The sequence below is a fragment of the Astatotilapia calliptera genome, chromosome 11 (genome assembly GCF_900246225.1).
Source record: "Astatotilapia calliptera chromosome 11, fAstCal1.2, whole genome shotgun sequence".
NCBI lineage: Eukaryota > Metazoa > Chordata > Actinopteri > Cichliformes > Cichlidae > Astatotilapia > Astatotilapia calliptera.
In genome coordinates, this window is record NC_039312.1 from 30,876,485 (window position 1) to 30,890,264 (window position 13,780).

The 13,780-nt window shown below is 37.5% G+C and overlaps 1 protein-coding gene across 1 annotated transcript in view; it reads left to right on the forward strand.

Annotated features, from left to right (window-relative positions):
• dgkb (diacylglycerol kinase, beta) overlaps positions 1 to 10,646 on the forward strand; it is an 88,816-nt gene extending 78,170 nt beyond the window's left edge. Inside the window, exons 23-25 of the mRNA XM_026183769.1 lie at positions 3,406 to 3,526; positions 3,743 to 3,803; positions 7,611 to 10,646. Of these exons, the coding sequence (XP_026039554.1) occupies positions 3,406 to 3,526; positions 3,743 to 3,803; positions 7,611 to 7,718 (290 nt within the window). The 3' untranslated portion in view covers positions 7,719 to 10,646. The remainder of the gene's footprint in view (positions 1 to 3,405; positions 3,527 to 3,742; positions 3,804 to 7,610) is intronic.
• Positions 10,647 to 13,780: the final 3,134 nt, after the last annotated feature.

The window sequence follows — 13,780 nt, forward strand, 5'->3', positions numbered from 1 at the left end:
CAGGAGTGCATTAGCCCAGAGGGGCAGAGGGTGACGCACATGACTGTTGGCAGAGATCATTTTTTGTCAAGTTGTATGTGTAGTTGCATCTGTGTGTGGATGGGTGGGCTGGTGGGTGGCTAGGGGATGAAAAAAAAAAAAAACCCTGACCTTTCGGGAGCTGTTAAATCGTCCCGCTGGTGACGCCAGGAGACAAGCCCCTCAGGTGGAAGGGAATGGCTGCAGAGTGAATTATTTAGAATAGGGGCTTCATGTGTGGGTGGAGGGGTTGATGCTTGGGACTGATCCCCCGTGACAAGCCCCATGAAGCTTTCATTGGAGGATCGGCCTCCACATGCCCTCCCTCCTTGTTCCGCCATTCCTCTTTAGTTTTACTTTCAGCAGATCGGCTGCTGGTCCTGCTCTGCTCCGTCACTGTCTGTCTTTTATTCCTCTGCTCTCACCCTGTCGCTCCACATGTGTCAGTGCAGCCACTGGCCTGGACAGGTAGTTGTGTGACAGTGACAAGGACGTTGTTTCTATTCTCTCTCTCTGATGGGAAGATGTGGCTAAGATTAAAGTCGCAGTGTGCTGCTTTTTCATGTCCCATACGGACACTGGTTCATATCATTGTTTCATTCACTATCACTTGTAGTGTTTATCAATTTGAAATCCTGATTTCTTGACCTACGTAAGGGACATTGATTCGAGATTAGATAAATAAGATGATTTGGTTTATATTTGGCCATAGACTGCTTATCATGACTTTTTATAAATTGGCCTTTCTAATCGGTTAGGTGATTCAGTTTTTCTCCCAGTTTATCTCTGAGAACATGTTGGTTTTTTACTATATTTAGGCGAGTGTGCTTTGTATTGTAGATCCAGGTGAATCATTTGAACTTCCCGTAAATGGAATAATTGATGGTGATTCAAGAAAAGAAAAATGGAAATTCACAAAAAAAAAACCCCACTCGAGATAAAATATGATTTCAGTCCATTAAGACCCTTATTGAAGTCGTGTGTCCTCATTTCTTAGAAAGAGATGAAAATATGTCTAATTTTAAGTTTTGCCTGAAGGCCATTTCTCCTCCAAGACTAGTGCTTTTGTACTATTTTGCCATATTTCATGACATTTCATGGAGAGGTGGAACATGGACAGATTAGAAAAGATTCTGATCAGAATCAATTTCCTTACAATTCTGAGACAGAGGATAGCTTCTGTAATTTTTTTATCATTTTGAAAACTATTTTTTTCAACTCTTAATTTGAAAGAACAATTTTTACCTGAAGGTTCATTTCAGGCTTTTGTAAAAATGAGACCGAATGCTCCTATCAGGAAATACAATACAATTTAATTTGTAAGGGTACGGGTGTGTTGAGTTTTAAACAGTTTCATTATTCTGTTTAGTTGTGCCAATGGACATATTTTAATTTCTTTGGACTGTAGATCCAGGCAAGGTATCAGCATCAATGCAAATAAGTGTACACTGCAAGGCAGTGGAGTGTAAGAAAGTCGGTAAACTCATTTTCAGAAAAGAAAATAAACTTAAGTTACAGTATGTCAAGTTGTATATTGCGGGTGAACAATATACAACTTGATACATAACTAACATTAATGATTTGTCACAACCTTAATATACTGCATCAGCATCTTTACTTTTAAATTAAATATACTTGATATACTCTGGTGTAGCTGACTTTAGAGTAAATAAACTTAGAAAATGTAATTTTGGAAACTTATTTGGACCTTTAAATAAAAGTACTTATATGGGAGACAGATGTTGTACAACATCAGAAATGTAGCTCAGCTCTAACCACACTACTCTTCTAGAGTACCGTGCAAAAGATTTGAGCCACATCGCATTTCTTTACATTTTACTAGGACACGCCCTCGGCTGTGTTTTACAGATGGCTGTAGACATTCACTATTGTACCTCTCATCTTACCTCCTCCATACATTTGGATTCATCTCATTTCTAATGGGGAGTCAGTGAAGAGCAGATAGATAAACTGAAGGCCTATATCAGGTCTTTATTGGCTTTCAGATGCTGTTCACCTGTAGATAGTTGGAGTGCCACTTCTCCTTTTGTCCTCTATTTTACACACAAGAAGGCCTGAAAGCTCTAAAAACAAAACAAATTATAAAGAAATGAGTGATATACAGGACTGTATGTCACTGCAGCAACACGATTTACAAGAATTCACAAAATAATAGGCTCGTTTTTTTCATCAGGGTTGGTCTTTAATTCTTTGAGACATCGTAAAAGTTGTAACTAAAAGCAAATTTGTGTCTGTGAGTATGTTTTAGTGTGTGTGTGTGTGTGTGTTGGCTGCACAGGGTCCTCCTGCCCTTCTTAAACCAGCACAGCTACAGCCTTTGCATTCTTTCCCAAGCTAAGAGCTCTAGAGTATAATAGATCTTTGTAGCTCGGGGCAAACAGGAATCCCTATTGCTTTGGTGATGCTGTCCATCATATATGTCACCATGGGCCTGCATGAGCCGTTCACATCAACGTGAGAAGTCACGTGACGGGGGGAGCAACTTTAAAGCTCAGTGTCAGGGAGGTCAACCTGCTTTGGATTGTATGTGTACACACTCTTCCACTCCGACCCTGGAAAGTGCTGCACTCAAAGTCCAGCGTTGAGATAGGGGCAGACGCATGTCCATCACCATGGTGACAGCTGGACACCACAGCTCGGCGGCGGCAACAACATCTCACCGCAACAGCAACATTGCCCACGACACTCCTTCAGGAAACCAACACGACTCACGTACACACGGCATTGCGGGGCTAACACGCTCACACACACCGAGTGCCTAAAAATGGGTCTTAGTTTCAATTAGTGTCTGTATACTACCAACAGCGAGGCAGCAGCTTCTTAATTTGTGGAGGGATGAGTTGATGGAGAGTCGGAGGCAGAGCGGGCCTCCGAAACAGATGGGCCCTGCGTGACACTGGGCTTCCAGCAGGGGCAAAATCAATGCTCATAACTGAAAAACAGAAGAGAAATTAATAATTATATTATCACAAGATTGCTTTGCATTGCCGGTGCAATCTAATTAATAGCTGTTTTGTTTGTAGCTTGTTGCCTTTTTTCTATCTTTTTTTTAAAACAGTGAATATTAAATATTTCAGCAACAGAAGGCAAACTCTGAAGTGAGGAACATCACATGTCATGTTCTTTTATTCTTCCTCACCTCCTTCTCACTTTCCTCTTCCCCTCCTTGCTTTTGTACTTTGTTTCATGTGTCTTCTCACTCCTAGTACGAGTTTTTTGCATTGTTTACCTCTCATGTGAATGGTAGCTACATTCAAAAGCAGCAGTGATACTATAACATAATGAGGACAAAACTTGGCTGGACTTTGCATGGTTAAAAAAGTGTTTTTTTCTTTGCTTTGTTGCTTTTGTTTGCTTTTGTCTCAGACCTGTCTGACCAGCTCTTGGAGGTTGTGGGACTCGAAGGAGCCATGGAGATGGGTCAGATCTACACTGGCCTGAAGAGCGCTGGACGACGCTTGGCACAATGCTCCTCTGTGACTATCAGGTCAGTCTTTAACAATGTTTTGTGCCTGTTTCTTCCAATTATTATATTGTTTTTAGTTTATTATGGTAGCAAATGCTATGGCATATAAGAAAAAGCATAAAAATGCTACGAGTATAAATTAAGGTGATGATTTTTAAGCATCCTGGTGCAGAATGCTTTTATTTGGTTTTATTGTGAAGATTTGTTACAGCATGTTTTCTCGTTCTTCACTTACAGAACCAGTAAATCCCTTCCAATGCAGATTGATGGTGAACCTTGGATGCAGACTCCGTGCACTGTAAGTTGAACTGCATTTCCACAAATGGTTCATCCAAACTAAAGACAGTTATATGCCAATATAAAGTAAATTGTAAGGGCAGTGAAAGAAGAATCGAGCAAAGTATTTTGTAATCTCCATTTACAAAAAAAAGATTTGCAAATGAAAAAATATTAATACGTTTTACATATGGAATCTGCAGTCTGACAGTCATATTGATGCTTGAGAATTTTTCCAACATGTGGCAATGAGCATCCATGACTCATTCTGTAAATTCAAGTTTTCAAAAAGTTCTTTGTTTGTTTTTTATTCTGAGCTTAAAGAGTAACATCAGACTGTTTGAGGAACCTCTGAGGAAACACATAGTTACTGTTGTGTGGGAGATCTTGAGTTCTACTATGAAAATGCCCCACACGGGCATCATGAAGATAAAAAACAAAAGTGAAAAGTTAAATGCTTGTTAGGTGAAAAACAATGGTTTTGAAACCACATCAGCTATTTAACTGTATGCTAACAAAGCCTGCTCTATTGCAACTGCATTATAAAACCAAAACAGAAAACTTATCCCTTGTCTATGCATCTGCATATTCATAAGAAGGTATTGGTTTATAGACATTATGGTCTAAGATGTTAAGATGTCCAGGAGTCATTAATGCGACCCACCTTAGTGACTGATTAAATCTTCTTTCAATGACTTCTCCCATATGGAAAAGAAATAGTAAAAACTTATATGATTTACTCCTGAAAGTGGCCACTTTCTCATTACTTTCATATATTGTTTTAGTAAGTATCCAACACATACAAGTTTTATTATAGAATTTTTCAAGGGATCTTATATCTGTTTTCACTCTTGTATGCTTTTCATACAAGTTTCACACAAGACAGATACAAACTTTAAAAGATTTATATATATCTTATATATAGCTTTCTGACAAACAAACCAAAAGCTGATACATGTTTAAAAAAATATCAAATATATATGCTTTAATATTAAGATTAATATAACAGTTCAGCTGTTGCTGCTTTATATTCTAGTGCATTAATTTATGATAACAAATTCTTAATGATTCAAGTCTTATTTCTTCTAATTTGCTCATCGTCTAGATCGCAAACGTGTACCTCGATAAGTGTTTTCTCTCTGTCCAAGTTGCTCGTTTTTCAAAAGGAAACTCCTGAGTTTGCGTTGATTACGGTTGTGTTTAGCTTTAATTAGAACACCACTGCAGATGAAGTGCTGCCGAGATTTACATATGGATCGCCCAGCCATGACAAAACAAGTGGCCTGCAAGTGCTCTTGTATCTGCTGGCACAACTACACAGAGCAAAGTTGGGCTCTGACGATACATAATTGTGCTGCAATGATTTCCAAGGAAAGTTTTTCATTCTGTATGTCTGAACTGCATCTGAATCACTTAACGCGTTAAATGCCTACAAAAACATCACACTTCAAATTGGATGTTGTTCCACTAATTATTAACAACAGCAGCTATGCAAATGCATATCAGTCTCTGCATGCATACCATGTTTAACACCATAACCATTTAAGATTTTAAGCTAAATGCAGCATGTGTCACTCTGATGAGTAGATCTAAAATAACTGGCACCATATTTCCAAATTTGATTCTGGTACAATGCACCTTCATTAGGGTCTAAGTAAAATCCCCCCTCGGTTTTCTTAATTTGGATGATTAATTGTGACCTGATAGCTCATTACATCCATGCTTCATTTGAGCAAATTATTTTATTTTCTGTCTAAAAGCCATATTGTTCCATGGGCCCTTGAACCACATAAATACTTAATCCTGCATTTTAAAGAAACAGAGCTTGATTACCATCCAAATTTATTTCAGGTATCACTTTAGATCTTTTTTTTCTTTTTTGGCCACTGTCTTGTCTGTAAAGACTATCATGTTTATGGCAAAGTACTTGATAAACATTAACTTCAATCATGTTTAATGATGGCAGAAAGCCCACAAAAGCTAAGTAATTGCTCCAGCGTCAGAGTGCAAGCACAATAAATGGCATCTTTCCTTTGAAGTGAATGTGGTCCTTTGAATGCAGATGGTAGCATTTCCCCTCCCCATTACTGCGTTTAGACTCTTAGTGCAACTCTATAATGATGTGCTTAATATGACAACCCTTGATGGTTGATATTTGGGGTTCCATCGATCTACAGTTGCAACTCCTAAAAGAAATTGCATCATTGCAGGCAAACAGGATATTGTCAGATAATATAAAATTCAGTCTTTACAGTAATCCACAATAATATGTTATCGGAGTCACTAACCCCAGGGATTCTCAAAGTTTGTTGTAGTCAGGACGTTCAAATATGCATTCATAAGCCACTTGACAAGAACCCATTTGGATGCAACATCCATATGGAGGATTTTTTTTTTAATTGTTAATGCATTGCTGAATTTGCTTCTGTGGGGATAAAGTGCTGGGTATAATGAACAGTGGATAGAGACCTTATTATTTCATGGGGATAACCTTCTGAGATTTAAAAGAAAGGTAAACATAATTCAAAAAAGTCATTTGTTGATTATGGAGGCACTTTCATTTTATAGGTAAAAGTCTTCTGTAAATGAGCTGTGAAAACTAAATAATAGTTTAAATACCATTGTTTTTGTTGTGTTTGTGTTTATTGTTGTTGATTGTGGCATCACATCAATATATATATGAAGTATAGCTGCTGTAAAATTATCGAATTATGTTTATCTGAAAACAAGAAATGTCGTACAAAAAACCCCCCAAAAAACAGACCAAACAAAAAAAACATAGTTTCACAGTATCAGGAGCTGTTTCAAAAACATGTGTGACATGGATTGTGCACTAAAACAATTAAATACAATAATAACAAAAATAATTAATACAGAAAGAAAATTCAAATTTTCAAATTTCAAATTTTTCAAATTCAAATTTTTCAAATTCAAATTTTTCAAATTCAAATTTCAAATTTGTGCTTAAATCAAAAGATAAGTAGACTATATTATGTGTTAAGTGTTATGTGTCAGTATTTTAGCTTACAGTCACGTCTGGCATATATATTTCAGTGGTTTAAATCTAAATCAGGGGTGTCAAACATGAGGCACGTGGGCCAGAATCGGCCCATCAAAGACTTCAGTCTGGTCCGCTGGATGACTTTGGAAAAAGTCAAGGAGAACAGAAATTTTGTACTTTAATTGTTTTTTCATAGGTTTACAAAGGAGTCTAAACCTTTTCAGACTGACTGATCCTAAAGAGTTTCTTTTTCATCTGTTTTGTGTTTTATCTTTAGCCAACTGCACTTATATTATACGCAGGTTCTATTTAAGTCATTTCTTGATTCAGAATATCATAGGGCCTGGGTGTGGTTAGTATTTTTTTTGGTTAATAAATGAAGTCATCATTTTACAAACACAGTTTTGTGTTTACTTGGGTTGATTTTGTCAAATGTTAAAATTAGTTTGATAGTGTGAGCGATGCAATTATGACACATATGCAAAAAACTAAGAAATAAGGAAGGGAACAAATACTTTTTCACAGCACTGTACATAGCAGGCGTGCTGGAGTAAACAAATAATAAGAGTGAGTGAATATGGCTTACAACACTTGGCAAAGCAGAAAGACAAATTGACAAGACATCAGTTTTTTTCATCGTGGATTAAAGAGTGAATGCTCCCTATAAGCCAGGCAGCATTGGGAAAACTCCCTTTATAGTCTACTGTATAGTAAGCACTGAGTGATTTCATAATGCTACTGAAAAATGCTATGTGAAGATGTTAACAGACAGCTTAAAACACATTTCCTTTCTGAGCTAAATCTCAGCTCTCTCTTTTCTTATACCAGATTGAGATCGTTCACAAGAACCAAGCTCCCATGCTAATGGGACCACCACAAGGTCGAAGCTTCTTCTCTTCACTGATCAGACGAACTCGCACTGAGAGCAAAGACTGAACCTTCAAGACCTCCGAGTGCTCACACACACCTGCAGGGCAGTAGTCACCGGTTGATCTTAGCTGGGCCTGTTTGTAAAGGAGCCCTTTGTCTGATTGATAGCCCAGCATACAGTAGCAAAGTGTAGGATCAGGATGTGTCGCCTGCAGCATGGAGATGTCACTGAGAAGCCCACATTGAATCCAAAGCGAGGCGAGTTTAGGACTGACACTTTCTTCTACAGTCTGTGGTGTAATTTCGCTCCAAAAATATTGAAGCTATTTATGGAAGTTCACTTCTGTTCTTCTATTTTCTAAACTTCTGTTTTTATTTTTGCTGTTGTGCTCTGTGCCATGTGTAACAAACCCACCGCTGAATGTGTTTTGTGAGATGTATTTATTTATTTATTTATTTATTTATTCATATTTAACTGCTATTGATGTTTTCTAATGTTTTATTTTTGTATTTGCATACCCCTGATGCATGATGGACAGTGAAAGAGGCTGGTGCTGTTGGAGATGACATATCTGGAGTTTGCATCTGATTTTTCCCAAAGTGTTTAGTAAAAAGTGAAGTGTCTCTACCCGACATCTCTTCTACGCTTCAGTCATGAATGGCTTCAAATAGTGCAAAGACAGAGAATCTGCTTTCGTTTCATGTTTCCTGCAAGTCATCCTTGTCATGTTTTGATTGGCTGTTTTGCTTCTCCGTCAGTGGAAAGATTAGGAATGATTATTGATTGCTCATAAAAAATGCATGACACTCTTTGTTTTACGTTGCACGAGAGATTTCGAGACAGTTTTACCAGATCTGTGCACACTTTCTGTTGCATGAGTGACCATGATCTCTTTTGACACTTATGGAAATTGATCATTTTTGAATCTGCATCTACAGCACAGCTCTGTTTCAACCACATCATCATTTATCTGCATTTTTATGGGATCCTGTGCTTTCTTAACAGGTACTCAGGCATAATAGAATGAAAATCTTTGAAAAGCCACAGAAAACAACAATATTTATCTTGTATAGTACAAGCACTTGTATAGTTATGTTCACAAGAAGCAGCTTGACCTTCTATGGTAACTCATTTTTTTCTGATGTTTGTTGATGAGGGTTTACAGTCCGCTGCACAAGTAAGCGTCCATTAAACAGTGAAAGATCTACAAACTTACTATTGACATTCATGTATATACATTGCTGTGCAAATTCCTCATTTCTTTATATTTTGCTTCTAAGTATCCAGACTGTCTTACAGGCTTTCAAAGTTTTCCTTTGGATATTGGCTGTTTTTACACTCATTTTCAGTCCGGTCCAATTTTAAGAGGATTTTTTGTTTGTTTGTTTCTTAAGCTACTTAACACAGATTTTTAAATCACTCAGTGTTGTCTACGTAACAGACAAGTTAGCAAAAAGACAGTTTTAATTTTTAACTTTAGCACCTTGTTAATAGCATGATCCCATTTCTTTAGTTGAATATCCCCCCAAAAAAGTTAATGCCAAAGATAACTTAGTTTACTGGCATAAAATAGTGTTTTGGACCAACAAGGGGATTATTAGCCAAAAATCTGGCTTATTTTAGCATGTCGTGCACTATGTCCTTAAAACAGCATATGGAAGTCGTGTCCTTCAGAAACAGCAAAAACACCTGAGTCAGGTCTCTTTGTCAATACAGACTTGACCCAGAGACCGGAAAGATGCATCTGGCCTTTCAATTGATCCATCTCCTTTCGGCAAAGCCCCATCATAAATGTTCTCAGTATGAAGGTGGCTATGAAGAAGCCATTCTTAAAGAAGGGAAACAGGGAAAGAAATCACAAAAAAAGTCTATAAATCAGCACTAACAGGTCTTGTGGAGTTGATCCAAATGTTACATTTTGAGTTAAAATATGTTTGGAGCAGGTCAGGAGAGAGCAACCACAGTGAGTGTCTACAGGCATCTGTAATACACAGTGGAGGCTCTGTCATGGTTCTGGGCTGCATTTCAACCAGTGGTGTTGGGGATTTTGCCAAAATTGGAATTATGACCGTGCAAAACTACCAGCTGATTTTAATCCACCATGATGTACCATCTGGAAAGCATTGGATTGGCAAAAGCTTAATTCTTCAGCGTGACAATGATCCCAAACTCACTGCCAATGCAGTAAAAGTATACGTGGATAGAAAAGCACAAAACAAGACACTAAGTAATGGCTTGGCCTCCATAGAGCTCGAACCTTAAGATAATTGCAGCACTGGGGGATCATCTCCACAGAGAAGAGACCAAAAGGAAGCCAACGTCCAAAGTAGAGCTTTGAATGTCATTCAAGGAGCCTGGAGAACTATTCCTAAAGAAATATCTAGAACGCTGCCCAAGAGAGTTCAGAAATTCAACATGTTGGTAACAACCTTTTAAAGAATCAATACTGAAAATCAGTCACATTTTATAACAGTCACTAACATATGCACAGTTGCCATTTATAGATAGTAATTTCCTATGAGTATCCTCCTTAATACAGAGCATTAAGTGGCTGGATGGTATTTGTCTTATTCAGTGCTTTTCTGCACTAATTTCATTCAGGCTGACCAAAGACTAAAAGTACTCACTTATTCATATTCTGGGGACATTATGTTACAGACCTACCAGCGAGACACACTTGATAAATGCATTTGTTTTTATAGAACTTCACATTTGCATGTTTTGGGAAGAATTTTAGGCTTGACTGTTTCGGTCTTTATAAGTGCCATATGCCGGCGGAGACGATAGCCAAGGAGTCTCCCATGTCTTTTTGCTTTGTATTGTGTAGCGTTTATACAGTGAGGTTGTATTTTTGTACACAGTATTATTTATTTTTCTGCTTTTTGCTTCACTCTAGAACTCACACCATTTTGTTGTTGTCTAAAAAGAAATTATGCCTGCCAGTGTTGACTGAGAAAAGTGATGGAAACAATAAAAAAGCTTGTTGTTTGGCATTGTGTTCAGGAATTTTTTTTTTAACCTTTTACTCCTTAATGATGCATAGTAGTCGCATATTAGTCAAAAGATTGTTGGTATAACAGATTCAAATTCTACGGGCATCACAGTTAGCACTGTTGCCTCAAAGAAAGAAGCTTTGAGGCAACAGCACGATTTGAATCAGTGCAGTCTTTATGTCCTCTCTGGTCCTGTGTTTCCTCAGGTGCTCCATCCTCCTCCAGAGACATGCATGCTAGATTAATTGATAATTATATGTATGACACAAATATGAGGTAGGTGCTTTAATTGCAATTATAATATTGTGTTTTCTGTATGAACAAAATTGACAAAAGGGCGACATAAATGCAAGGCTGTTATTGGTCAGGATATTGTCTCCATTGCTGTTTATCAAATTTAGCATAGCAGTGTATCAGCAACGGTCTACTGCTTGCTTTCACACTACTAGAAATGTTTAAGTAGAAGTTAATGATTAGAGTAGAATTAGCTAAATTACCAGCTCTGTTTCCACAGAGGCACAATGGGACATCATGCAGTCTTTGTACTAGAAAAGTAGCACTTTATAGAACACTGATGGCCAGTGTGACTAAGTTGGGTAATTTCTTTGTCACATGCAGTCCAACTCTGGGCAATACAGTTAGGTCTATAACTTTTGGGGCAGTTACACCACTTTTTGCAATGTGCCTCTGTACACCACCGCAAGGTTTGTGGCCCTCTCTCCATTCAGTTTTGTATTTAATAATTAAAAAGCATGTTCTACTGGGTTGAAATGAGGTAACTGCCTTGGCCATCGAAGAATAGGGTTAGGATCCCATCTCTTTGTCTTGAGAAACTCTTTTGCAATATGCTTTGGTTCATTATCCACTACACAATATAATAACACTGCCAACACTAATAGCCCAGTTCCACTGGCAGCTATACATGCCCAATGCCATAACATTGTCTCCACCATGTTTGACAGATGATGTCGTATTAATTGAGTCATGAGCTGCCTCTTTCCTTCTAGATGCCTTTTTCCTTCCCATTATTTCAGTACCAGCTAATCTTGGTCATCATCTGTCCAAAGTCTAATCTTTCCTTCCTGTTCTTCGGTGTAAGTTGTGGTTTTGACCTTGTTGCATTTTTAACATTCATGAAGGGATTTCATGATTGCAGACCTTGACAATGATACTCCCCCCTCATTGAGTGTTCTTGACTGGGCTTTCTCTATCCAGTTTTCTGTGGTCTTTGGGGATGTTTGGTTTTGCTGAACTGGCCAATTCCTCCATGTTTTATAAGAATGTAACAGATTCTTGACTTGGACACCACTAAAGTTTTTGCAATCTTTCTGATAGTTTTATTTTGGTCCCCCCCCCCCCAAATCTAATGATTCATTTTTGTGCCACTAGTTTGCAGCCATTTGTTTCTAAGCAAACCCAGATAGTACATGGTTTTTCATCTCTTTTCACCAACAGGGAGATATTGACTTGGAATTTGAATCTACATAACTCTAATCTCTGTATTATTGTAGAGTCTTTGCTTACAGCACCTGGAGACTGCTATACTATAGCAATCACTATTGCTATACTACATAAATAAAATCGAATTAAACTGAATAACTACTCATTTGTTAGTATAACTTGCCAAGATTAATGCTCATTCCCATTAAATATATTCTGTTCATGTTAGTTTAACACCCTGTGAATTCCTGATCTTCAACATTTGTTTTTCATCTTGCATCCTAGAGGAGATAGCTCTATTTCTCTCTCTCTCTCTCTCTCTCTCTCTCACTCCCATGTGAGTGATAGTGAAATTACTAGAATGTAAAAATGTTTGGCAATAAGCTTTCACTTGCCACTAATTTTTCTTCTTCTTCTTTTTTAATAGTACAAAAGAATGCAAGTAATGTTTCAATAAATGCTCAAAGAGGATAAGCAGCAAATGAAGTGGTTAACTGTCTTTATAATGATTATTCTTGTCCCCTATTTTTAGTCACCTCAATTTTGGCTAAATAAGTACAAGTGAAACACAGTGTAGTAATCTGGAGTAACTTCAGTGTCTTGAGTTTTATTTTTGAAAATAAAACAGATGGGGAAAACCCCAATTATATTCTTTTGGAGTGGCACTTGGTTTAGGGTATTGGCTGTCTCAGTGTCAGATGGGTAGACTCCTGCACTTGACCTGCGTTTCTCCATCCTCAGGGTGTTCAGCAGGAGTGACACAGTACTTCACTTCACATCCACTTCACCTGCCTGGTAATGGAACCCTGCCTGGATCCAAGATGGCACCAGCGTGACCACCACTGACTTCCGATATGCCCGTCTTTCAGTCAAGTGTTTGATGCACTGGTAAAGTTCTCTTTCAGGGTTTTATCCTAGATCTGTTCTGTATCCTGGCAAGCAAATCTATGTTGATTGTTATGCACCCAACACACATTTTTACAAATTACAACTTAGCTGCAACAGCGACAAAAAAGCATTCCTGACAGTGGTAATGATTTTTTTTTTGCCCATGACCTTCTTTCAAAAATAACGCCTGTAAGCTTTAAATATAGGTGTGCAACCAGGAAACTGCAGACATCCTACAACAGTCAGACCAAACAGAAAAAGAGATCTAAGGGGAGAAACTTATCAGATTCACAAAACAAAGTAGTATTTTATTCTAAAAAGTCTGATTCTTTAAATCTCGCAGAATATTTCTTGACATGTACAACACGTTCAAGTTTATTTATTGTTGTGATGTACATGCTGTTCTATTTAACTCAAAGCCACGGTGTCAAACTTCTTTAGTTCATAGACCACATACAGACAAATTTTCATCTTAAGACCAGTAAAATCATTTCATACACACTTAGAAAAAAATTCTAAGAATAAAGAAGTACATTCTGAAATTGTTCATCAGAGCTGTAGCCAAGATTTTTAAAAAGCTGAAACCATAAACCTAAGAAAGACATTCGCCATCCAAATCCCTTAAAAATGTGCCAGACAACAGAAGGCATTATTTTTTATTAATTTTGTTGTCATGTAATGAGTGATCCATTTATAGAACAGATGAAAAACAGCCTGAGATGCATGAGGAAAAATTAGAAATTCCAAAACTATATCTCAATGTTATGATTCAAAGATTCTGTTAAAAAACATATAAAACCATGTAA